This window comes from Pomacea canaliculata, linkage group LG2 (assembly GCF_003073045.1).
Source record: "Pomacea canaliculata isolate SZHN2017 linkage group LG2, ASM307304v1, whole genome shotgun sequence".
NCBI lineage: Eukaryota > Metazoa > Mollusca > Gastropoda > Architaenioglossa > Ampullariidae > Pomacea > Pomacea canaliculata.
In genome coordinates, this window is record NC_037591.1 from 18,647,977 (window position 1) to 18,674,117 (window position 26,141).

Sequence of the window (26,141 nt, forward strand, 5' to 3'; positions counted from 1 at the left end):
GTGTATTTGACCAAATCCGTGTGTGTGTGTGAGAGAGAGGTGTGAGTGTGAGTGTGTGTGTGTGAGATGGAGTGAGGGGTCCAAGAGGGTTTAGAATCATAAAGAACAAGTTGTGAAGCTATTTTAGCAGCAGAACATTACGTTTGTGCGTGCACCAACATGGAGGCATTTTCCAACACCTATTTCAACGATCTATGGATTCCCTCTACATGCCTGCTGCTTGTCCACCATTGTCCTAGCTCCGAAGAAAGCTTCAGCTCAACATCCTAATGACTTTACACTAGACACAACAAATTAGTATTTTACGCCGTGCCAGCTACTGAGGCTATATTACGGCAAGGCAGCCAGCCCTGTAAACAGATGCCACGTGCAGAGAAAGAACAGCGTGCCCGGGACGAGAAATGAACTCTGGGCAGCCAACCTTCACTGTATTGGTGACAGGCGCTAACCGTTGCGCCACCGGACCGCTGTGACTTTACACTAGTGGCCTGAACATAACTGGTCATGAAAGTATTGGAGACAATATGAAAAATTCTGATTCTAAATGCCACTAGCGAATGTCTTCACCCCTTGCAATTTGCATACCAGTTCAAGCAAAGTGTTGATGATGCGAAACTGTTTATCCTCTATACTTTGTTCAAACACCTATAGAATCCACATGCACGACTTGTTTGCTGACTTACCCCTCTTCCACATCACATTCGCCACTCGGACTCCAAGGCTGCATTCAAACGCTCTCTGAAAACATATCTGCTCACAAAATACTATCCCTGAATTACTATTCTTAACTCCTGGCAATACTGTTAACCATCATGTAACGACTCCATCTTACACTGTTGATAGTATCGACATCCCTTCATACTTTCATCCATTGCTTTACGTCCTATTTTTGTACCTCATCTTTATGTTGTTTAGTGTGCCTGTACGTACCTCACTGTCCACTGGCTGTTATCTTTTAGTTATCATTATTGGTCGTCGCAGAGAGTGCGATCTATCTTGGTCGGGATGATGCACGTTATCAATTCCCATCATCATGATCATCATCATGATCAACATCATGATCATCATCATCATGATCATGCACCTGGTGCACCCAATACACCCAGCCGTTCCCGCGCTCAGTGCTATACTCATCCTCCAGCTCTCGGCAAGTTACCCAGTACCTGTCACAGGCCCTTGTCTGAAAGCTTTCAGAAGTGACCCACGACATCATGGTCTGACGTCATCAACTAATCGGAACAACGGCTTCTTTGTTGCTCTTGCTGAAATGTGTTGGTATTTGGTATTGTCTATTTTAAGCACCGGTTATTATTTAAAATAAATTTAAATAATTTATAAACTAAACTAAAAATAATTTTAAATGGAATTATTTATAAATTAAATTTAAATTAATAAAAAAATAAATTTAAATTAAGTTATTTATAAATTAATTTATTAAATCAAATAATTTAAAATTTATCTTTTTTATCTAATGAACGTTTGCAAGCTCTCATTGTTATTATCATTAGTTGTGAAGCAAATTTTGCTGCGACACTACACTGGCAGATTTCCGGCCTGCAGATTGTCTTCCGTTTGCGAAAGCGAAATTTACGTAGGATTTAAAATGCCAAAATTAAATTGTCGACGCAATGATCGGACCGTTAATGAACGGACTGTAAAGCACTTTAATCCTAGAACTGGCAAATTACAAACGGTGAAAGTTCCCGCAGTCGACGAAGCTGTTGTAATGCCCTTTGATCATGTGACTCGAAAATTGAAAAAGGTGAAACTTTCGGCAGACTCAAATGTGCAGCCAGTTCTATGCCCTGATCCAGGTGATAATAAACGGACTGTAAAGCACTTTAATCCTAGAATTGGGAAATTACAAACGGTGATATTTCCCGCAGTCTCAGATGTGCAGCCTTCGGCAGACTCAAATGTGCAGCCAGTTATATGCCCTGATCCAGTTGATGATGAACGGACTGTAAAGCACTTTAATCCTACAACTGGAAAATTACAAACGGTGAAAGTTCCTGCAGTCACAGATGTGCAGCCATGATCCAGACGTGTTAGTTTCTAATAACACCCAAGACAACTGTGGTATGTAACGATAATAGTCTGTCCATCATACTGTCAGACTTTCTCTCAGTGCTGTCACTTTAATTTCTTCTTCAATGACTTATTGTCCGTCTTTAAATTAGGGTTTGTATTTAAATGATTGTTACTCTTACTCTCATTACAGATTCTAATACCTGCCATTATCAACAACAAGTGACAATATGAGTAGTATCTAGGGTCTGATTCTGTGACTTACAAGTACCAGCTGGTGTACGTTTGCCGGGTGAATCAAAAGTAAACGCTGTTGACCGTCATAGAACCACGGTAATTTGTGAGAAATTTTAGAAAAATTTATCGTTAACTATATCCTGACAGTATACCAGACAGGTGAGGTGATTGCTTACAGCCGCCATTTTGTTGAATTTTTTTCTGCAGCCGATGAGGGCAGAATCGAAACTCCGATTTAAACAGAAAAAAAATCGCTTAGACACCTCTTCCCACCACAACGAGATTTAATGTCAATGGTCACAATTCGTGTGACACCTCCTCACTACACTCCCTCTTTCTTTAGCTCTGCACAACCTTGCCTTGAAACCCTGCTTGTTGACAGCAGAACACTTTGAAAGATCAGGCCTTAACAGCAGAAAGCTAGAACTTTCGTTTGCTCGTTGTCTTCACAGACATTCTCGTGTAACTGAATCCCTCGCTACATTCTACAATGAAAAAAAAATTAAAGATGAACAGATGGGTATAACTATGAAAACTATGAATTGATGTGATGAAATAAGGTCAAGGTAGAAAAAGAGACAAATTTACTTAGGCGAAAAGATGAGGCTGTGTAGCAGAAGATTTAATGATGCATTAACGACATTGAAGACGCCATACTAGCGTTAATTTTCTTATACTTAGGGATGCCTACTAAAGGAGACGGTGGAACATTGTCCGCTGAAACTGACAAAAAGCTTTTTGTGAAATATCTGTATTGCTGTCACGCACTAACCCAGTGGCGTAGGAAGATGTTCGGCGTTTGGGGGGGGGGGGGGCAAACTCCCTGCTGACAGTGAACGGCGTTCGCACTTGCACATTACGTAAAAAAGGATGGGGGGTGGGGGGTACTGCACGCACGCACGTACACAGTGGTAGCATCACAACACGCTGCTTTATTGTTAAAAGGCAAAGCAGCATTAAATAAGAAAAAACAAATTAAAGAATGACTCCCCGGCTAACGCATTCACAAGAAATGTGATAAACGTTATAATCATATAAATCATATTAATCAAGGTTGGCAAGTCAGTGTGCCAAAAAAACTGCGTCTTCGGTGATTTCTATTAATGAACTCCATTGCAATCTCGTCCAGATTAAGCAGATCAACCCTCTCTTTAAATACATGCATAATGAGACAGTTATTCAAGCGCGTTTGTGTCATGGAACTTCTCAGGTATGTTTTTGTTCGTTTTAAAGCAGAAAAACTGCGTTCTGCAGTTGCCGTGGTAACTGGGATAGTAAGATACAGTTTCAAAAGCTTATCGATCTCGCTTAACATCTTTCTCACGGTCTCTGACGCTACTAATTCCGATTAAATACCTCTGACGATTGACTGAACTGTCGTTTTGTCTGGGTTCACAGTAATGGCACTTGGCAGAAATGAGAGCTGTGTCTTCAGTCTGGTAAAGTCAATGTCAGAGCTATAGGTACTGGCGATATTTCTAGGAATTTCCGTGCTTTTGCCTAGTGCTGCCTCACAAAGTAGCTTTTCGATCTGCAGTGTTGTCCATAGGAATGGGAATCCCATGGAAATCCCATGGGAAACGTCCCATGGGATGGGATGGGATGGGACAGCACACATTTGTATTTCCCATGGTAGTCGATACTTGATATTGCAAAATAAATTTACTGTTATTTCATTCATCAAGGATTTAAATCTTTCCTCTGAATCATCTATTGTATGTGAAGTAGCAGGAATTATAGAACAAAAGCCGAAAAGTGGTTTTCAGTGTTGTCCATAGGATTGTTAATACCATGGGAAACATCCTGTGGGATGGGACGGGATGGGACAGGCATAAATTGCCATCGGATGGGATGGGACGGGATAGAAAAATATGTCCCATGGACAACCCTGTCGATCTGTCTCGGCACGTTAAAACTGTCTTGATGAATCCTTTGGATATTTTCAACTATATGATCTAGGGTTTCAAAGTACTGTTGTCTATAATAGGCTGCAATATCTGTGTACCAATGTCCCTCTGAGCCATCGTCAATCCGTCGTGGAACTTGTCTCTGCCTGGGAAGGCGTGGTGCATCGCATAGTCTGCTTGCCTTGGCTTTAACATCATTAAAAAAATCTAGAAAATATTCATCGGAACGCATTTTCTGCAATGTGTTTATGCACACACTAGCTGCAGAAGAAGCGTTCTCACAAGATGTTGACTGTTTCTGTAGTGCTGTTGACAATACTTCGGTTACAGCAAACACAGTCCGTGCCAGTGATAGGCCCAAAAATGTCGAGAACTGCTGCATCAGCGCCAGGAGACCAGAAGCCCTTCTAGCATACTCGTCACTGCCCTCGGAGACCACGTCTAGTCTTTCTTGCAAAATCTCATAGTTCTTTATTAGAGATTCCATCGCTCTTGTCCTTACTGTCCACCGAGTTGGGCAGAGGGGCTTGGCTTAATGGTTGGCGAAGATCCTCCTGCTTCTTTTTGTATGGTCTCAAACAACACCTGACGCTTCGGTGACAAAGTAAGAAGCTGTATTATTTCCTGGGCAAAATCAAGTGCATCTCTAATAATCTTGATCTTTCTTGCAGTCTCCTGCGAGTGGGTGGGGGATGTTTTATGTTGGTCAAACGAAAACCGCCAAAGAAAAGGCGTCGCATTATGGGGGAGGGGGGAGGGAGACCACACTCGATGTACCGATGTACTGTCCGGCTGCTTTCTTCGCTCAGGCTTCAACACAACCTGCAATTAGCATGGCAAACAATACCAACGGACTGTCCCCGATCTGATCGTCAGAGGTGTTAGAGACTCCACTTACCTCAGGGCCCGCTTTTGTGACGGTGGACCGTCTCTTCTCTACGTTCCCCTACCTTTCTTCAGTTCTTTGCTCTTTGTGAGGAATTACGTCTCAAATATTGGGGGGGCAAAAGGATATTCCTGCTCCCCCCCCCGTATTTTTCTTGGGGGGGGGGGCTGCCCCCGCTGCCCCCCTGGTTCCTACGCCACTGCTAACCGTTGTGACATCGGACAGCCCGGATGATGATGATGATGATGATGATGATGATGATGATGATGATGGTGATGCACCTCGTGAAATTGGTAGTTTTACTGATACTAGTTCATTAAGTTTTTTAAAAGTTTTGTAAGTATTTTTTCCTTTTTAAAACCTTATTTTTAACTTTGAAACGAGCGCTTGAGCTGCACGTCTTCTCTCGTGTGAGAGACTGAGTACGGATCCAATTATTGCAGACCCTGGTACCGAACACCCAGGGGCAAGGGGAGATAATTAAGCAGTTTTCACCCTGTTGTGAAAAAATGCCGGCGGGTTGGTGTGGATCTGTGTTAAATCTCAGAAGACATCGGTTGTACAGAAACAGACTTAATATACAGTATAAGCGAATACGAAAGACCAAAGGACTTCGAAGAAAAATGCTGGATGAAATAAACAGACTTCTTCGAGACTCGCTGTCTTCCTTTTTCACGGTTTTTTAATTTTTATTGAAAAGGTTTCTTTTACACACATCCTCAGATGGTTGATTTGTCTCATAAGAAAAGACATAGTGGGAATGTGATGTTTTCATTGGACGTCACTGAAAAAATCCCCCCGCCAGTTTCTTTCTTTGTTATACACATATCACATGTCAAAACGCCTGACTTCCTTCATTAGATAAACAAGCAAGTAAGAACGACTCTAGCTTTTAAATGCGTTAAGTACTCAATGTTTCAGTTTTATGAGGAAAACAGATTATGAGACAAAAAACTAAATTACATGACTTGGAATAAAGAGACGAAAACGTTTTAAGAGTGAGATATATGACTGATCTATGACTGTTTTCCAACTGATTAAAACCTTTTTCAGAAAGTAGCGCACAGACACCGTTTGTTCGAACCATCTTGACTAGAGGTCCAAACTTTCTCCCGCAGAGTTACAGTGGTAGGCATACACTCCCCACCCACCAGTTTTCAGAGCCTCGATTACTAGTAACGACGACGACGACGACAACAACAACAACAACATTATTGCAGTTCGCGATAGCTACACTAACGAAGAAGAAGCAGTAACAAAGTAAAGTAAAGAAAGCAAGCACTTCAGGTTTTTTTCGAACTCAAGTTTTAATCCAAACAGCGAAAAATAGATACGAATCTCGTCAATGAAGACATAAAATGAGAATGCGAGAAAAATTTTCTTTTCCGTCGCTATCTTGACATAGTCTGTCATGCATTTATCATACTTCTTGCTCTTTTCTTTGTCGATATCTACATATCTTTCTTGTTCCCGGTTTTGAAACATCGATTGGAAAGAGTAGTCTAAGCAGAATGTCACATCATATTCTGACATCTAGAATATTACGTTATAGTTCTAAGAACAGGATTTACTTCCTTCACTGAAATCGCGATACAGTTCAGTCACATCAAGCAGATTAGGATTTGGGGCACAGTATCACGTACCATGGGTCATGTCTCTGTCCTACTGATCCTTACATTTGTAGTAGTCTGTTCACAACGTAACACCTACTTGTGGTTATTATGAGGCATCTCCAGCTTTCTGCAAGGAATCGGATTTGTATAACAATTTTGTTATTGAAAGCTTCAAATAAAGCTGTGGAATCTTTTTTTAAATTTAAGATACCAGATATCTACATATTTTATACAAAAATCTCTACAAATAAATATTCCTCGCATGGTATTAGGTTTATTGATGACTAACTGTATTGTTGTACTGCTACAGTACAGTGAAACCTCGGTTAGCGAACGCCTCGGATAGCGAATACTTTGGATACGAACAAAAATTTCGTTAAAAACTTGTCTCGGATAGCGAACAAAATTTCCGATAACGAACATCCATGTGAACCACACGTGACCGACCAGCATGCCACCATTCGCGCTCGTGACACAGTTACGTTCCTTATCTGTTCCTTATCTTATTTGGTGATTTTTGTGCTTTATTTTAATAAGATAATCCTCAATCATGGCTCCAAAGAAGATTAAGAGCAATAGTAGTGAGGTAATGTCAGTGCGATAGTGCGATAGGCAATAGGAGCCTAAACATGTTCAATGATAATGTGATGTTGTACTACCCAAAAGTGTTACAAAAAAGCAGAAGCAGCAAACACTGGACGAGTTTTTTCCTTTCAACCTCAAAGCGACAGAAAAGGGAAGTCACCCCCTATTTTACAATGTCCATAGTCATGCATGATTTTACATAAGGACTCACGGTGTATGCTGTAAAATGTTTTCTCAAAGTCTATGAACACAGCATAGAGTTCTGTTTCATTCTGTGCTTTGTTCTACAATCTGTCTAAAGGTGAAGATTTGATGACTGCATGACCTTCCTTTTCTAAAGCCTGCTTGTTCTTGTCTAATGATGTCACCAAGAACAGTGGTGAGCCTCTTCAAAATTATTCTACTGAAGATTGTTCTGTTTTGTGATAACAGGGTATGCAATAGTTCTCTTTCCTTGACCTGTCCAACGTGCTACTGTAATTCCAAAAAGATCAAATCGGTGTAGATGCATTTCTTGGAGGATTTGTGCTAATTTTCCTGTTTGGTTTAGTGTTCTCACATTCCAGCAACCAATAGTAATGAGTATTTTGAATGAGAGTATATCGGCTTTCGGGTTGGGAACGCTCTTGCGGCTTTGGTTCCCTGCCTTCATAACTCCAGTTATCTGGTCTGACTCTCCACTGTCACCGTTTGATGGGCTGTCTCTAGTTAAGTTTCCTTAACTATTTTTTCACAGATATGAATTGTTTGTTCATTGCTCAACCCTCTGTAACCTGGAGAACCACTCTTAATCTGATCTCTACCCCTTGATCCGTCTGACATGGGTGATCCTGCCAAGAACTCGTGCTCCCTTTGGTGTTGTCATCGAAACACGCAAGCCCTCTAACCACGGCAAGGTGATGGTCCAGCAGGGGGACACGGTATGTTTCAGAAAACGCTAATCTCTCTCTACAAACTTGTTTTCATTGCAAATCAATATCATTTATGCCACTCTTTACAGTGACGTGTCAACCACTTTAAAGGAGCATATGTCTCTTTGCAGGAATATGTCAGTTATGCTAACCACATCAAAGTACTATTCGTGTCTCTGAGACTAAGTCCTGTACCCGACAACACGCAAGTGGTGGGGCCGCAGCAGCCTACGTCTGTCACAACACGCCAATCATCACTGCTTTCCTAAAGGGCCTAAACTACTTAAGCGTCAAGTCCTTGGGCTCAGCGAGTGCGCTGTGAGGCACGCTGTTCTTAGCCGGTGCACTTTTTTTTCTGTAGAGTAGTCTTCAAAAGTATCCATTTTATAGAATTATATGAGACATTACCCACTGAAATGAAAATATACTAGTCTAAATTTATTAAATACTCTTGTCTGTCAATGCGTCACTCTAGGTATTATAGTCGCATATTTCTGTCCAATTCTCTCATTTCTGTTTTGTTGGTCTTAACTACTACTAGTTTTCTCCTTTGTTTAAGCCTCCTGTATATACTGACATGACCTTTTTCTGTGTTACTGAGTTATTTTCTTCTGTATCCACTAAAATGCCGCGCTCTCATCCTCTTGTAAAACCTGACCACCTCCCGCGCATGCCCATCAGAACTTCTGATAGCCTTTACTGAAACTATTTTGTGGGAAAATGATTTGCCTGTTTTACCAACCTCTAAAAAGATCAGGAAAAAAAGATACTTGAAGTTGTATGATTATTATTTATGATTTTTTCTCCGTGGTAAAGGAGCACTGCGTGCTTACCGCTAGCATTTCTCCTTTCCTGAAGCCCAGATAATCAGCTTTGCGGGGCTGCGGTCACACGCTAGAGCAAGCTATGAAACATTGCTGCCAGAGCCGACATTTGTGTATCTTGGGCTCTGTCTTGCATTAGGTTTGTGTTTTTTTAAAGTAAACGTTATCATACTGTCCAATTTTGGTCGTGTTTTTGAGGAAATGATTTGTCTCAGAGAATCTTGTTCTCGAAGTTCATGTGCATACGACTTCTACATTTTGATTTTCTCCTATTCTACTGCTTGCCACAAAAACCCCTACAGCAACAACTTCAACAGGGCGTGCAGAAATATGCTCGTGAAGGAAGCCAATGAAGCTTCATCTGACAGTCGAAGCCGTCTCCTCCAAAATCAACCTTTCCGAACCTTACTTCTTCAGTCTGTACCCCTCTCACGCCTTCTAAATTATGAGCAAAGTCATCTCGAGAAATAGTTCTACCGCGCGTATTAATTTCACGCTCTGACGCTTGCCCCGGACGGTGAATAACGTTAGTTTGATGCAAAGCAGTTAGGCGAACGCGGGTCTGCATGTAGCACCAGGACACGCGTGCCACAATGTTTTGCAAGAAGAATGCTAGACCGACTGCGTACTTTCAAAGGTCTTTTTCGATCTTAGTCCCCATTTCTTCCCGGCTTCACTTTTTTTCGCCCCCTTCCCATCACTTAACTCTCCCCTCTTCTCAAACTCAGTGGTTGTCTACACCCTTCCTGACGTTCCTATTATCATGTGTATGAATGTGTAGGCGCGCTTGTATGTGTAAGACGGCGAGAAGGGAATGGTTCTTTTTCGTGCAAGAGAAAAAGCTTGTGTCAAAATTTCAGAAATATTCATTTGCAACGAGTCGAAAACAGACACAAATTTTCAAGGTTACTTGCATACATAGGAAACACTCGTTTCTCTACTACACCATTTTGACTGTAACTGAGTGCTTGACTGAAGAGCAGATCGCCCCATGTCTTAGAGTGCCTTGGTTCTGTGTAGCAGTTACTTCGAGCGTGTGTGTATCGCTGGTAAGCGCACTAAGTACAACTATGTCCATTGTCCGTTCCATGCACTTTACAGCAGTCTCTAGCCACAACAATATGCAAAGCAAACACTGTAATTTCAATAGACACCAGCAGACAGCAACCCCAGACTAAACAAAATAAATATTCAACCAGAAAAACAACATACTTCATCCTCCTTTATTACAGTAAATATACTTACTAAATTTAGATATACATTTAGGCAAGCTACAAATCACCATATACTCATCACCAGAAGTGGTCATCATTCAGTTTGGCAATGTTGCCTTTGCCTATCAACTATATACTGTGATAGGCAAAGGACGGAGAGATACAAGCCACAGTGCAAATGCTAACAGTACTGTAGGTGGCTGTTAAACGGATTTATCTAAAAAGAAACCTTACATCAGGAGTTCTCTTATATACAGAAAGAAGTTGTATTAACCAAGCAGTTACAACATGAGACTGTTCTCCCACATAACTGTAGCTTCGTCCATCGCCATGACTTGTGGACAGTCATGCCTGTTATCGACTTTGGTTCTTGTTGTGACCTTCTGCATAGGTATTTCATAGCAGGACTGCCAGTGCTAGCGGCCACATATATCTTGTGTACAGAGCTAGCGGTCACATATATCTTGTGTACAGAGCTAGCGGTCACATATATCTTGTGCATAGAGCTAGCGGTCACATATATCTTGTGTACAGAGCTAGCGGTCACATATATCTTGTGCATAGAGCTAGCGGTCACATATATCTTGTGTACAGAGCTAGCGGTCACATATATCTTGTGTACAGAGCTAGCGGTCACATATATCTTGTGTACAGAGCTAGCGGTCACATATATCTTGTGTACAGAACTAGCGGTCACATATATCTTGTGTACAGAACTAGCGGTCACATATATCTTGTGTACAGAGCTAGCGGTCACATATATCTTGTGCATAGAGCTAGCGGTCACATATATCTTGTGTACAGAGCTAGCGGTCACATATCTTGTGTACAGAGCTAGCGGTCACACATATCTTGTGTACAGAGCTAGCGGTCACATATACCTTGTGCATAGAGCTAGCGGTCACATATATCTTGCAGTATGTACTACATTCTCTGGAATACTTTTGTAGCAGAGGAGTCATACTTAGGGGCGCGAAGGCTAGCTATGTTTTAATATCAGCTAGCGAACAGATGTCTCACTGGCCTCCACAACTCTTTCCACAATCGCACGGGGCCAGCGCCCGCGAACATTCTATGACAGACGCTAGATGTTCAGTCCAGAAATTCTTGAACAAAAGAATCTGGTCGAATACAATACTAAATCTGACATTTACAGTGTGGGCATCTTGGCCTGCGCGGTGACCAATGGACAAGCACCCTTTATGCCTATTACTAAGATGCAGCTAGATAAGATCAATGGAACAAAACCTATGCGAGCGTACTTCACCAAAGTGGGACAGTTCCTCATGTTGATTCCAGAATTTACATCTGTATGCTGTAAGCATTTATCAGGTACGTGCAGTGTTCTTTGTGTAAAGCACTTTGAGTTCACCTTAATGGGGGAGAAAAGTGTTACAGAAATCATCATTATTACATTCCTGTGTCAAAGAGGTATGCATTTCAAGGAGATAAAAGGACGAAATTGGAACCATTGTTTCTTAAAGATAGTTGCTTGCTATTGATAGAAGCCAAATAATTTTCCACAATAAATCTTGCTTTTAGGAAAGAAATATACTTATCCACTTTAGATTTGAGCTGACAAAATTGAGAGTCACCTCGTTTTCAGCTTCAGCTTCATATTTGTGAGAGAAAGGTCATGATCGCTACCTGAGTACGTCCTTGTCTTGGCCTTGTTGGTGCTGGATTTGAAGCGTCTCGACAGCAGGATATAGTCGATTTGATTATGGTGAGTGCCACGTGGCCGTCCTTGATTTCTTGTGAGGATGTAAGGTGTTGGCCAAGATGAGTCTCTGGCTCTGCACAAATTCTCAGTCTGATACCCCTGTCGTTGGTTTCTCCAACGCCTAATTTACTGACCGTTCCTGCCTGTTGCTGGTAAGCGTCTTGGCCAACCTTGGCGTTCCAGTGATGGAGTACAACGAGGATGTCTTTTTTAGGAACTGCCTTCACAACCTTACGTAGTTGTTGGTACAACTCTTCCACTTCGTCGTCTCCATGAATGGAAGTTGGAGCGTATACTTGAACAATAGTGACATTGTGGGATTAGCTGAGACACGTATGATCAGCCTGCTGGATACGGGTGTACAGCTGATGGCGGCTCCGGCCACCTTTTTGTGCACGAGGAAGCCCACGTACTCATGTCTAGCGTCCTCTCCACTGTACCACAGTTTGGCCGTCGCCTGTTGTTGTTTCCCCATTTCCTGTCCATCTGACCTCTGCCAGTCCCACAATGTCCCAACCGTTGTAGCTCGTGGGTGAGCTGTTGAACTTGGCCGCAGTGGTGTAACGTACGTACATTCCACGTGCCAATAGATGTTTCCTGTCTCAGCTTGATTTCTGCTTTAATTTCTGATTTGGCTCCAGTAGCATGCTTCTCGCCGACCCCAGACGTTCCCAACCCCTGCTCTACGTTCTCAGTCCTAATCTTTACCATTTTTTATGAGTGCATCCCCTCAAGGTTAAATCAAAAGAAAAGCGGCCGTCATGAAATGCTCACACCTGCCAAAGCAAGCCACTAACCAACGACTGTGTGAGCTTATTGCAAACTGTGCTGCTCATAACCTACGCTCGTATAAATAAAACCTTGCTCGCTGTCGGCGATCAAAGAACACGTACATCAACCGATCGATATTTTTCTGCTCCTGTAAGTTTGTCGATCACGGAAAAGTACCTGGGCGTAACGACCCATGAGAGAGGCTTAATTTGGCGAAGAAAATAAGTTGAGCACACAGCCATGATCCCTGCTGCCAATGAAGGCATGTGTAGAGTGCGAAGTCAGCAGTTGTTATGGTTATTATCACTGCCTTCTTCCAAACCTTCGCTGGATTTTGTTTTTCTGCCCAGTCACGAACTCAAGAAATGAATATTACTAGCCACATAACAGGGTCACAAAAATAATTTACCCATTAAGTGGCGCTCAATGCTCTTCTCCTAGTTTGTTAAACAGCAAGACAAGTAGGGAACTCAAGCCGAAAAGAAATGGTCTACTAAAAGAAACACTCTAGGTAAGTTTAATTACACGCATTTCTTTTAAATTTTCATTATTCTTTTACTCTTATTCTAAACAGCAACTTTAGGCGAAATTTATTTCTTAAGAGTGTTTTATAATAGTAGAAAGTTACTGTGACTAGTTTTGTTGAAGGTAAGTTGTTTCGATGCGTGATAAGCATGTACGCATAAAGCCTTGGGAGAAGTGCGGTGCGAAACATACTAACTTCACTGGGATAAAACAAGGGAAACATGCATCCCTTTTTGTTATCAACACAATAACTTTGGAAGTAATAAATCACGGGAAACGTGGCGTTTTTGTTGGATAGTTTTGAATTATTTGTACTTTTATATTTTAATAGTAATAACAGATATTGCAGTTGCAATGAAGCTCGGATCACTTGAACAAAAGAGCAGCACGAGAAGCAAGCTGAACGAATTCAAACTATAAAAGCAAAAGGAATGGGGAAAAGAGGAAAGGAGAGATAATGAGAAGAGGGGACCACCAGCTGCTGGAGGTATTTAGGAGAGAGATAAGTATGGAGGTCAACTTTAAAATCTTAGAAGCGTACGGGGTAATAGGGGTTAGTGAAGTGGGCCCCTAACAGATATCGGCCCGACATGCATCTCGTCTGACGCGAGGCATATGCAGGTCTGCATGAGTAGACCGTAGAGCAGGGGTGGGCAATTAATTTTCCCAGGGCATGACAAATTGGGATGGGTTTAGAGGGCCGGACTAATATAGTTAACTCAGTTTTACCCAATACTGTATATATAGTATATATATACTGGCGGGCGGGCCAGCGGGCGGGCCGGTCAGAGACAGGAGGCGGGCCGGCCTTTGCCCAGGTCTGCCGTAGAGACTGACTAGGGCTTCGGTGTTAAAGAAGACATACCGGATGATTCAAGCTTAAGATGTTACAACACATGTTTCAAAGATTCGCGAATGTTTGTTGGGTGTTTAGGGATGAGTAAAGATGTTGGAGATGTGGATGAATTTCTAATCGGATTTAAGAAAGAAATGATTGATAACAGATCGCGCAAATCTGTGTTCAGGCCGATACTAACAATGCTACTATTAATAATGAGAAGAAACAGGTAATGTATATATTGCATTACCACGTTCACATAAGAGCATGCTCTCAGCGCTTAAGACAAGTAGGAGACATGGACAGTATACAAAGGACGGAAGGAGAAGCGACTATGCAGACAAGTAATACAAGACAAACATAGAATACAAAGAAGAAATGGAAAACAAAGAGTAAGGATGGATAGTGTCATAAATATACAGAGGGAGACGAACACCTGGACTATTCAATTGTCAATTGACTATAATCATAACTATTGACAACTATGTTGATTGGTGTAAGGAGTAATGCTCGGGGAACAGATGTGTTTCAGTGCACGTTTAAGGGATTCGATGGTGGGTAAATGGCGGATTTAGAAGGCAAGAGAGTTCCACTATTTTTCAGCACAGTGACTAAAAATCTGATGACGATATGTGACTGTTCTGGCGCTGTCGTGCTAATGGTTTTAACTTTGTTGAAGAAGATGGTGGTTTGAATGTTTTGTTATCGCTCACATTAACCAGACGATCGATTTTTTAAATATTTTCATTTCAGAAATGTCGTATAACCTTCTGAATCTTATAATTGTAATGGTTGACAACTCTACCGAGTCAACCAACGGTTCCCAAGAAAGTCAAACACAAGCAGCAGGGGACGCCTCACAGTATGGGAGGAACATCCTACTAAGTCAGCTTTGTATTTATGTGTGGGAGCGTTTGCTCAAAAGTCGAAGTCTTTGTATACATTTGTGTGAAAGCAAGCTCCAAAGTGGAAGTCTCAGGAGTTCAGCTTGATGGTTTGCTTGATGATTTAGTGCTGAAGCTGGTTATATCGGAGCGCGAAATGTTCGCATTTTCGGTGGAAACCCTTAGTGCCCATGTATATATCACGAAAAGTGACTCCATCGCCGACTGCCGCTTTCACTGCATTTAGCCTGTCTGTTTACCTTTAACAGAATCTTCGACTTTCTTCTATCCGGCATCGTGATGGTTTATGAAACACCGAAAGGACGTTTCGTCAAAGCGGTGCGAGCCATAAATAGCCGTACGTGCGGACTGAATGAGGAAGAGAGCATGGACAAGTTTGTTCACTTGTCAATCAATGTGCACGCGCGCTTAGAGCAGTGATGTTCCTTAGCACGTGAGCTCAAGATCCTATGGTCGACTGCACTGGAGGTAATAGTATTATTAACTCAGTGGCAATGGCAGCTAACTTGATACTATTTTCCTGACTTGGTATTATCAGTTATCACTGACTGCGCAGATGTTACAGGAGGTGCGAAATTACTGTCGCCTCTGAGATTCGTGGTCCGAGATAGAATCAGTAGCCGCTGTTTAAGCGAAATATAACCATCTTATGCTTTAAACAAAAGCTTTGAGTGTGTATTGTGTGAATTTATATGAATTGTGAGAAATTAATTGGAGAAGAAATTGTGTTAAAGAAGAACTTAAGAAAGGTGGGAAGAAAAAGATTCATAAGTGGACGAAAACAAGAAAAAGAACAAAAGAAAGAAAGTAAGGCAGAAAAAGGATCTCACAGAAATCCCCGGCTAAAGGAACGGAACGATGTAGGGGTGGAGGGAAGAGAAGAGGAAAACAAGGGGAAGGACATTGCAGTTTTTCACTCTGCTTACATCCGTCTCAAGTTATATTGTGCACCTAGTCAGTCCCTATAGCATGTTAAGTTATCCTGGTACCAATGAAATGCAAACCTTAAAACCCAGTATCCAGTCATCCTCAACACTTGGCCGAGTCTGGAGGCCTGCTACACCATCACACGCTGACGTACGATCCTGCTGTCACTGCAGTCCGTCACCGCCCGCGGTCTACCCCTCTAACTCTGTTGACTGCTCGTTAACCCTAGCAGCGTGTTGGCCATAATTAACTTAGCGCAGTGAAAGAGTTCACGACTGTTCTCTGTTTCTGCTCGTGGCCACCGAGCGAAGAACAGCACTAAAGTGCTTAGAAAACTCACAGCCGGCGAGCTTTTCTCGCAATGTGCGTGCTGAACAGTCAACACGCACTATGTGCGTTTTCCTATCGATCTTAGGAAGAAGGACTCGAAGAAGACAGTTGGTGGTAATGGAAGAAAAGGCTAGCGAGACTACAAACGAATTTCTATACAAATGTTTCATAGAATCGTTAGCAAAATTTACAATCTTGTGTTTTATGGAAAAGAAAGAAAAAAACCCAGAAAGTAATGAATAAAAAAGGAAGACGAAAAGCAGGGCCCAGCTTCTGTAACAATGCCATTTAAACGCTTAGAGTAGACCAATATAGCGATAAATGTGAGAGTAATTCACACTTTCTGTTATTTCCCTTAATTATAAAATTTACATGTTTGTGACACTGTAGTTTTAAATCCTAGCACTATATCACAGGCATAGCGGTATTAGATATTCCTGATAAATTCCGGGGTTACATAGCTGTTAGACATATTTTTATGATCCAACGTGTTGAGAACACGAAGCCTGCCTCTGACTACGTTGGACAAAGCGCATCAAGCACCTGTCATACAATCCGTATCGCTACGAGACGGTACAATCTCCTTACCTGACAAGTGAGTGCTAACTCATCACCCGCATTCTAACCACATTTACCTGGTACAGCGTCACAATAGTGAAGAATTATCGATGATGTGAAGTCTGGTACCTAGGTGAAAAAGAGTAACACTTTTTGCACAAAACGTGTTGTCTTTACAATCTGCCCAGCACACCAACGGCAGTAGATAATGTCCCGGATACTTATTTGCCAACCTATTTAGGATTTAAAAGTAAAAACAATTCGTCCAAGTTACCTAAAAATTAGTTTCAGGAAAAACAACCGTTTTGTGTTAACGTATCATGATGAAAGCACCTCTATCAAAGTAACTGGTATCCAGACAAAACACGAACACAAAATAAAAATCTTAGTCACCCTAACATGTTTATTACACCCATAGTCTCTCTTTAGTATTAGGAATACACAAACTCTAAGACTAGTATAGTTTATCTGGTATATGTGGTACACTCAAAGTCTCTGTTAAGGATGCCTTTCTCCTAGTATGCGAGAATGGCTGAAGATATTGAGCTATTCACATCACGTTCAAGTATGCCACCTAGTCTTGTCTCTCTGCTATATTTGTATTTATCTGTCTGTGCGAATATGAGTTTATTTGCATTTCTGTCACTCTCTTTCTTTCACACACACACACACACTCTCACACACACACACGAGCATTCTCTGCTTGTATATATTTTTGTCAGTGAGTCTATTTTTCCAACGTTTTTTTTTTTAACGAACATGGATGTGGGATAACAAACTCTGGCAGACATTTCTGCCGCTGGCATGTACATATGTGCGAGTCAGAAAACTTGAGGTATAATTTATTGCCTCAATAGGCTTCAGAAACAGGAACATTTGAAAATGTTTGTGGACATCAGCTTCAGACGACACTTGAACTGGGCTGGTTGGCCCGAAACGATCAGTTAAATACGTTCCGATAGGAAGAAGACGTCACAAACACGAGAACAGCAGACAGGAAATCAGACGAGGACTTTCCTGTGGCAGTAAATGGGTTGTTATAGTGACGGTCTGTGCTCATGAAGGCCACCTAGTGTTGATTTCTCTCTCCAATATTTCTTAGTTAAAGTCATTGAGATAAAGGAGAATTTTTTGTTCAGATATGTTTTCGTTTCTTCTTCTATATTATAATTATATATTATAATGTATAACTGATAATGCACGACTGAGAACAAGAATTATAGTAATTAACAGTTTCTTTGTTAGCTGTGAGGAGATTAATAATGGTGTACATTTTGAAGACAGAAATATGAACATTTTCAAATATTTTAAGTTCAATTTATGCAGTAATGTATGGTTTAGTCATTGGGAATACCAGCAATCTTTTCTATGTGTGAACGGACTTTAAATACCAGAACTTGTATCTACGACAAACATTTATTCCACTTTAAATGCAAGAACTTGTATCTACGTAAAACTTTATTGCAAACAAGCAATATTTCTTCCGCATTCGTTAGGTTTCTCTAGATTAAAAGAGCACCATTCAAGCTTCCTCTGTGCGCTGTATAATCATAATAACAGAAATTTGTATGTTGCATTTCTCTGCTTTGCAAAAGGCTCGGTGAGCTTGACAAAAACGACAAAGACAAAGATTCACACAACAGACAAACTGATACAGACTAAAACAAGTCCGCAATTGTCCAAAGAGAGATCAACAGACATGATAAACACATGATAGAGAAACCCACTTAAGGTTAGGTTTTAAAAATACAGAGAATAATAAGAAAACATACACAGACCACACAATTTAACATTCCAAGTTGAGATGATTCACATATTGTTTTGATCTGGTGGTTTATAAAATAATGAATGGGATTATGAAACACAGCAGTTGTCAGTAGTTGCTCCCATATTGCTCAATCCAGTTGAAAAACTGTAAACAAGGCCGCAAATGCTTATAATCAAACCACAGTTCCGGTCGTAGGACGACCATACAGGCATGAGTCATTATGAATGTGATAAAAGAAGATCAAACTAGAGTTGGAAATAGTCTTGTTCTGATTAAACCATCCGTAAATCGCTAGGATAACATGAGACTGAAGCAGAGAGGACAGAGCTGACCTTCTGTGACCTCACCGAAGACTGACGCAAAGAAACCGTTATGGCGAAATAAAGGAGGCTGACAGTCGATAGCACAATAGTTGGAACCAAAAGAAGCCGAAGACAAGCAGATTGTTGAACAGAAGGAAGAAAAAGTATGTGTCAACTAATAGGTACGAAACTCAAACAGTTCAACGAAGACAACACAAATACAGGGAGTTAGCCTGTAACATGTCTACATTTAAGACTTTTTATTAAGATTATTTAATTTTGCCGTATTTAAAAACTTATGTTTAGCTCTCTTTGATTGCTCTTATATCTACTCACTTTCTTTTTGTTCGAATAAGGCTGGCTGGATTTCTTTCTCCTGAGTTTAATTTGTTAATTAAGTGAGAGAGAGAGAGAGAGAGAGATGGATGGGGGAATGGAGTTATGCTTGCTTCAAATTTCACTCCATGTAGGAGTTTTTAAAAAGTGATCATGTGTGAATATCTTCCCTGAAGGAACAAGAAAGTGTGAAGGCGGTTTTGCAAGCTCTTACAATCACACGCATATTCATGGGGAAGTGCACCGCAATCTCATCTCTTCCCGTAGGATGAGAAAGTTCCTATCGATTCGAAAACGCGACCATAATCATTTTTAAGCAGATATACATCCCAAAAATATGGCATAACCGAAAATTATTTCAGGGGCAAAATCTATCCCCAGGGAAACGGGAAGGCTACACCATTGCAGAGGAAGGTTCCGCTTGTCCTCGCCACTCAGTCACAGTCTGCCGTCCTAACATTTCACCCTTCCTCCGACCTCTGCACGATGTCCGGACACCCAGCAATCGGGAAAAATACAGATGACCTCGATTTATATAGCCTTACTGTTTAAATTGTTTTTTGTCAAAAGTTTACTTGTAGTTTTTAGATTTGTCATGTTTAGGCACTTTCATATTTTACTGTCTCGAGCACGTGACTGCCAGTCCGAGCGAGCGTCATCTGCGAGGTTTACATCAGTGCCTCCATGTCCTGTGGCTAGCCTACATTCTGTGTCTTTGTGTATTTTTATAAATCGGCAAACCAGGCTTGCGACATGTACGCGTTCTTTCTTTCAGCATAGGCAGACGATCTGCCAGTGGGTTTTTAAATAACATCTTCCAAAAAATAACTATTATTATAACAATACATGAACAGTTAAAATCTTTTTACCGACCAAGGGAAGGGCAGAAAAGTTTGTCTACTTCAGTTAGACGCCGTCCATGCACTGTTCCATTAGTACACACAGTAAGATCACTGGTCCTTCAAAACATATTCAACGATGAGCACTGTCACAGAAATATAAATCTCTTCACTTGCCCCTTCACAGACAGCTTTCTTTTTGAAAGAGCACTGTCACATAGCTATGAAACTGTACTCGTCTCACAGCGGGTTTTCACCGAATAAATAAAATGTTCTCTTCTTCTTCGTGCGCAGTACATGCAAATCTGCAAGGACTGACATAATGTATCTCCAGGAAGCTCACATAATGACCTTTATCCTGTTACTCTCACAAGAATTGTGTTGATATAACGATATTTTTATCTACGGAAGTTTAGCCACTGTACCAAAGATTGCGAGATGAGCTTCCATACAAATATCATAATAACTTTAAGGTATTTTCAGATGCAGAACTTTATTGACTTATCGAAGATTTCATTTAATGTCAAGAGTGCATATCACATCAGTTCAAATGTGCCTATTCATATCTGACCTTCTATTGTCTTCATTTTATCATTACCGGTCAGTGCAAAGAGTGTGACCTATCTTGGTCGTTATGCTGCGCGTTACAGGTGCACAAACTAAATTAAAGACTTTTCAGCACTGACGTCAAAATCTGTTGACCTCATACATACACATTCAGACCATTAATGCTACGTCATTAACACACACGTTATAACACAGTTACTGATGATGATGTTGTTATTATTATTACATGTAATACTTTAACACCGTGCTTATATCATCTAACGCCGGCATTAACAAAGATAATCCTAATGACGGATGATAAGAATGACGATTCTGGGAGGTCAGCGATGATCATGGCGGGGGCTGGAAGTGTCTGTGCCTCTGTGTGAAGAAAATGTCTCTTTTCACTTGAAAAAACTTACCGGCCTATGTGAGCCGATTAAACACTTTCATGAATCACTGTTTTATACCTTACGTCGAAAATTTTCCTTTCGATGGATTCCCAACACAATTATTGTGAAAAATGAGTGAAATCCAAAGCAGGGAAGTACGGCAGTTAAGGATTACACTGTATGGTGACTTGTAATCACTTATGTAGAAAGCTGCTGAACTGTGTCGTGTGGTGGCGTTGATTGTTTTCTTCTGATTCAAGAAAAGGTGGCCCCTAAAACACGACCAAAGGAAAGAAGAAATAGGAAACTAGCTCCGACGATAGTAGGTTGAGCACTTCCACTCAAAACAATACAGAGTTCCAAGGAAGAGAAGAGCGACAGTGTGAGAGAGCAGATAACGTGACTCAAAAAAGTAAACCTCATTCTTGTGACCGACAGACCCTCCTCACAGAAGCCTTTCCCACTGCAACAACTACAAGCAACTAAATAGTGAACCGTTTAGGAAACCCACAAAAAGTATTGAGACAAGTTGAAGAAGGACAATATACGCTAACAAAGCATAAAGACAGCAAAATCGAACTTCTAGCGAGCAGCATCTTTGACCGCAAAAAAGAAAACGATGAGCTAAAAAAAAAACAACTTAAGGAACACTTCAGCATCAAAACTACTATTGTTATCGGGGGGTGAGCAGGATACTTGCAGGGTGTGAGCATGACGAGGCTGTGTATGCCAAATTTTACGGCAACGATGTTGTTTTCACAATCGTAGTAACTCAAGTGCCAAGAAAACCTCGGCAGTCAATGAAGCTAGGATTCAACAGTCAGTACAGCGGCCACTTACCAGTGCAGCCAGCAGAATATTTTGCCCGTTTACAGCTGCCTACGTCTGCCTATGTCTGTAAACTTGGCGTTTGTTCAGTTTAGTCATTGTGTAGTTCTAAAATTATACGTCTGGAACCGCTTTTGTCTCCATTCCCTCTTAACGGTGATTTTCCGACCAGAGGCAGTGTGAGAGCGGGAAAACACTGGCCTTGCGAGATCGCATTTGCATGTAATGATGCTTTCTTTTTTCTCGCGTCACTTTTTCCACTTTCAGAGTTTCCTTGTGGAGAGATCTTCGAAAAAGGTTGAGCTCCTGCTGTTTGTTTTCAAGAGACTCTATAAATTTTTTTTTTTAAATTGAGAATAGCCTGCACCAATGAGAATGAGAGGTGAGTGCAAGGCAAAATTGAGGAAAAGTGAGGTATTGCCACCATCCAGAGGAAGAAAACGATCAGAGACTGTAAGAAAGAGCTTCTACTCAGATTTGCGCTGAATTTATGTGACAACAGTGACCGTCATTTCTTGCTAATTTCTCCCTAAGGATCTCACCTTCAACACAGTGGACAAAGGGGAGGGAGAAGCCGATAGAAGGAAGAATGAATATACAATCTGATCAACAATGAATAAATTGCTGCGTCAGTGAATAAATAATTTTCTAGCACGTTTCAAAACAGCGCAAAGACGACAGAGAGGAAGGTTAGTTATTTTCAGTGCGAGGGAGAATACAGAGAGAAAGATGACATATAAAAGCACTTAAAAATGACAGAAAGAATAAATCTAAATGAAAAAGGACTATATCAAACTATTTTGTATATGTAAGCCACAAGGAAAGAACAAAATTGTTCTGCGACTAACAAAGACAATTGAGACAACATATACCGAGTCGACTAAGTATATAATCATAACTAAAAGCACAAAAACAGAAACTTTGTATTACAATGCCGTGCAAAATATAATCTTACTTTTAATAAATATTCTTAAAAACTATTTTGATGTACTCTGATTCACGCGTCGTGCAGGTCTTTTGGAATGGGTACTCGGGATCTGAGTACTGTAGCAGCTATGAGATCATCGTATTTTGTTCCCCTACTTGCTTACATTAATGTGAGCGTTCAGGATTATGCATAGAACTTCTACCCACGTGGCAATGTGTAAAGAAAAGTTCTGAACATTGTCTGTTTCTCTCCCCCACAATCTCTCTCTCTCTCACACACAAGAGGTCTGAATTGCTTAGTTGTCCATAAATACTTGGGCAGTTATTTAAAATATATTGTAATTGGGCACTAAGTAAGTCCATGCCACAAGCCATGCCTTCAGGCAAATATGAGTTCCGAAGAATTAGTTGAGGATTTATACCAATATTCTTCTCTTTCATGGTGAATGGAGCTAGACTGAGGCTGAATGGGCGCGTCACCATGACTACGTTAAGATGCCGAACTGAATTTCTCATGTTTGGTCTGCTATTCTCACTTTTCTGAAGCAGTTTCCTTCTGCTGTGTGGGTACGTCGAACCCAAGACACATAATTATTTCTAAAGGAATGTGGATATTTATTTTACGTCTTTTGGTTTAAGGAGGAAGTGCTCATATTATTGCTCTTGGAATGCCTCTTACATCATAAATGACATAATTACATAAGGTTCGCTTACACATGCGCGACTATACGCAATCTGATCTTGTCAGGTGATCTCTGATGTTTCTAGAATGTCACGGAACTTAAGGTGCCTGGATTACACTCGATTCGAGATATGTGCATGCGGTGAAATTGGATGGTTGGGCAAGATTAGGGAGGAAACTGGTAATGGTAATGAGAGATAAAATTAAGAAGAAACGTTTACTTCTAACGTTGTTCTCCTGTTTCAGTTTTATCGATCCTGAGTGAACATTTCTGTATTCCTCGCGGAATCAAGCTGTTTTAACTTGATGAAACCTTTTAATAAATGACTTGTGAACATGCACACACAGAGAGAGATTTTTAAATTTAATTATGAAATAGATGTAAGACTATCACATCGACGTAATTATCACATAGCTGCTAAGCAAAAGTATACATTGTCAGATACCTTGATTTAAAAATACTACATTGATAAGAATAGACCGGTAGGTGGGTACAAAACAGATCGGCATATATAGACGTATTCTTTCTGAACTATGCTTAGAAGCATTATACTTACGTGTGTACAACAGGAAAGAAAGAAATACACGAGGTGACGTATTTGTAACTTGTCGCTTACAGTTCACAGGCACTGTACGAGTCAGTAGTAATATACTTCTTTACTATATATAGATGATCGTACCTCATTAATATTGTATTTTGTTTGTAATCTGCTTAACATAAACCAAAATAATGTAAATAATTTTCACTAAATAACAAGTTAATAAACGATAAGCTTGAAAATGACTGAATTGTTTCGACAATGGACAGGGCTTGCATGTGCACTGCATGTTTTCTGCTGTTCAATTCTGCCTTGTCATGTGGATATGTTGCAATTGCACGCATTGTTTGTGGGTTCAATGAGCTTTTTTTTTTTTTTTGCTTGACAACTGTTTCGAGCACGCACAAGACCACATTGGCTTGTCATCAAATTCCCGTTGACTGTTCGTCCACACAACAAATTCACTAAAAAGATTTTGAAGGAATTGCTCACTGTTGTTACAAACACTATTAATAAAAATGTAGAAAATATGAAAATGGCCTTTCCATATTTTTTAACAGTATTGATCCATGTAGAAAAAAAAAGAGAATATGGGGATGTGTCAGATCACAAGCAGTTAGGCTAAGAGATTATTACTCTCGCGTATTTGTGTGTCCATGTGCTGCTCTCCGTGGGTTATATGTCCAGGAGGCTTATTTATTAAAACTAAATAAAAATTTTCTCATCATTTTATTACAGATTGTGATACTTGTCGTTAATCAAATCACAAAAAATAACTTATCATGAAAGAACAACTCACAGTAACAGGTATTTTGACATTAACAAACTCCGGAAAGTGCCTCGGCAAAGCCTATGATGGATTACTGTTTCTAAAACAGATACTGGCAGTAGAGCTGTAATGAATGTATCACAATATGAAAAATACTTCAATTGATAAATACCTTATGACTGTCATCTGTAGTTCAGATCTTTTAAATGGAAATGAAATTGTATCAAAAGTGTATCTAAACAAGCGCAGTTTTGTCACTTTCTTTTGCACATTTTATCTGAACTTGCTTTTTCATGTGTCTATGTGTGTGTGTGCATGTATAAGTGTGTACGCTGATGTAGTTATGTGCATTCACATGTACACGCATGTTGTTGTATACTTGTTACTTTATCCCTTCATCTTTACTTATTATAATTTTTGAAGGGTTCTTTAAAATATTTACAGACATAATATGCTTCTTTGGCGCCAGATATACTATGCTCGTAAGGCAACACTGATGATGTAGCTTGAAGCGGCACAGAAATACTAGCACTACTCATGTTACGCTCATATCTTGTTCTCTTTATGTCTTATGTGTTTGATTTTATTCTTCGTTTAGTACGGTTGTTGATTTGTTTATAGCTCATATGTTATTTTTTTGTTTTGTTTTCCTGTCCCTCGTATGCTGTCCATATTTCGTTCTTGTTCTTAAGCGCTAAGAGCATACTCCTTAGGAGAGTGAGTATGCGCTTTAGAAATTTTGCTTTTTTGATTATTATTATTATTCCGTCCATAATCTACACCACTATTTGATGACTCTTATAAACACCCAGAAACAGTATGAAATCTGCCACATTTATCGGGGAAGAGGGGTTGGAGAAATTGGTGCTTTACGTCGAGCCAGCAACTAAGGCTATATAACGGCAAAACAGCCAGCCCTGTAAACAGATGTAACGTGCAGAGAAAGAACAGCTTTTCTGAGATGAGATTTGAACCCAGGATAGCAAGTCCTTACTGTATTAGTGACAGGTGCCTTGCCTCACCACGCCACATTTATCCGGAGCCATGCTCTTTTTTTACATACCTTCAAGTATTTAAAATTAATTACAAAATTTTGTATGCATGTTTTCGACATCGTCGTATTGTTTCCATCCCCATGTCTTTCACCTCAAGAGAATTATAAGTTTTATTTTCTAATATCAAACGAAATATTTATATGATTATTTCTGCTGGACGCTCTTAAATCTAAAATACACTTTCCCGATTCCAAAAACACTTTTAAATGTTTTTCCAGATAAATTATCGATCCACGTATCCCACTTTAATGAAGATGTAAAGATAACAAACACTGCATATTGTTATTTTTACACTCCTGGATAAATCCCCCTCTAAAACCCAGGATATTTGTTTTGTGCATAACTGGGTGTCTCGATTTGTAACAAAACTACTGGA

The 26,141-nt window shown here is 40.4% G+C and overlaps 1 protein-coding gene across 3 annotated transcripts in view; it reads left to right on the forward strand.

The window, feature by feature from the left end:
• The first annotated feature begins 1,650 nt into the window (after nt 1-1,650).
• The window catches only part of LOC112556924 (fasciclin-1-like), a 96,436-nt gene continuing 71,945 nt past the window's right edge, over nt 1,651-26,141 (forward strand). Inside the window, exon 1 of one of the 3 annotated variants that reach the window (XM_025226379.1) lies at nt 1,651-2,079. In XM_025226379.1, coding sequence (XP_025082164.1) covers nt 2,025-2,079 — 55 coding nt within the window. In that variant the 5' untranslated portion in view covers nt 1,651-2,024. Of the gene's footprint in view, nt 2,080-13,139; nt 13,211-26,141 lie in introns of those variants that run through there. The other 2 variants (XM_025226380.1, XM_025226382.1) reach the window with 2 other exon arrangements.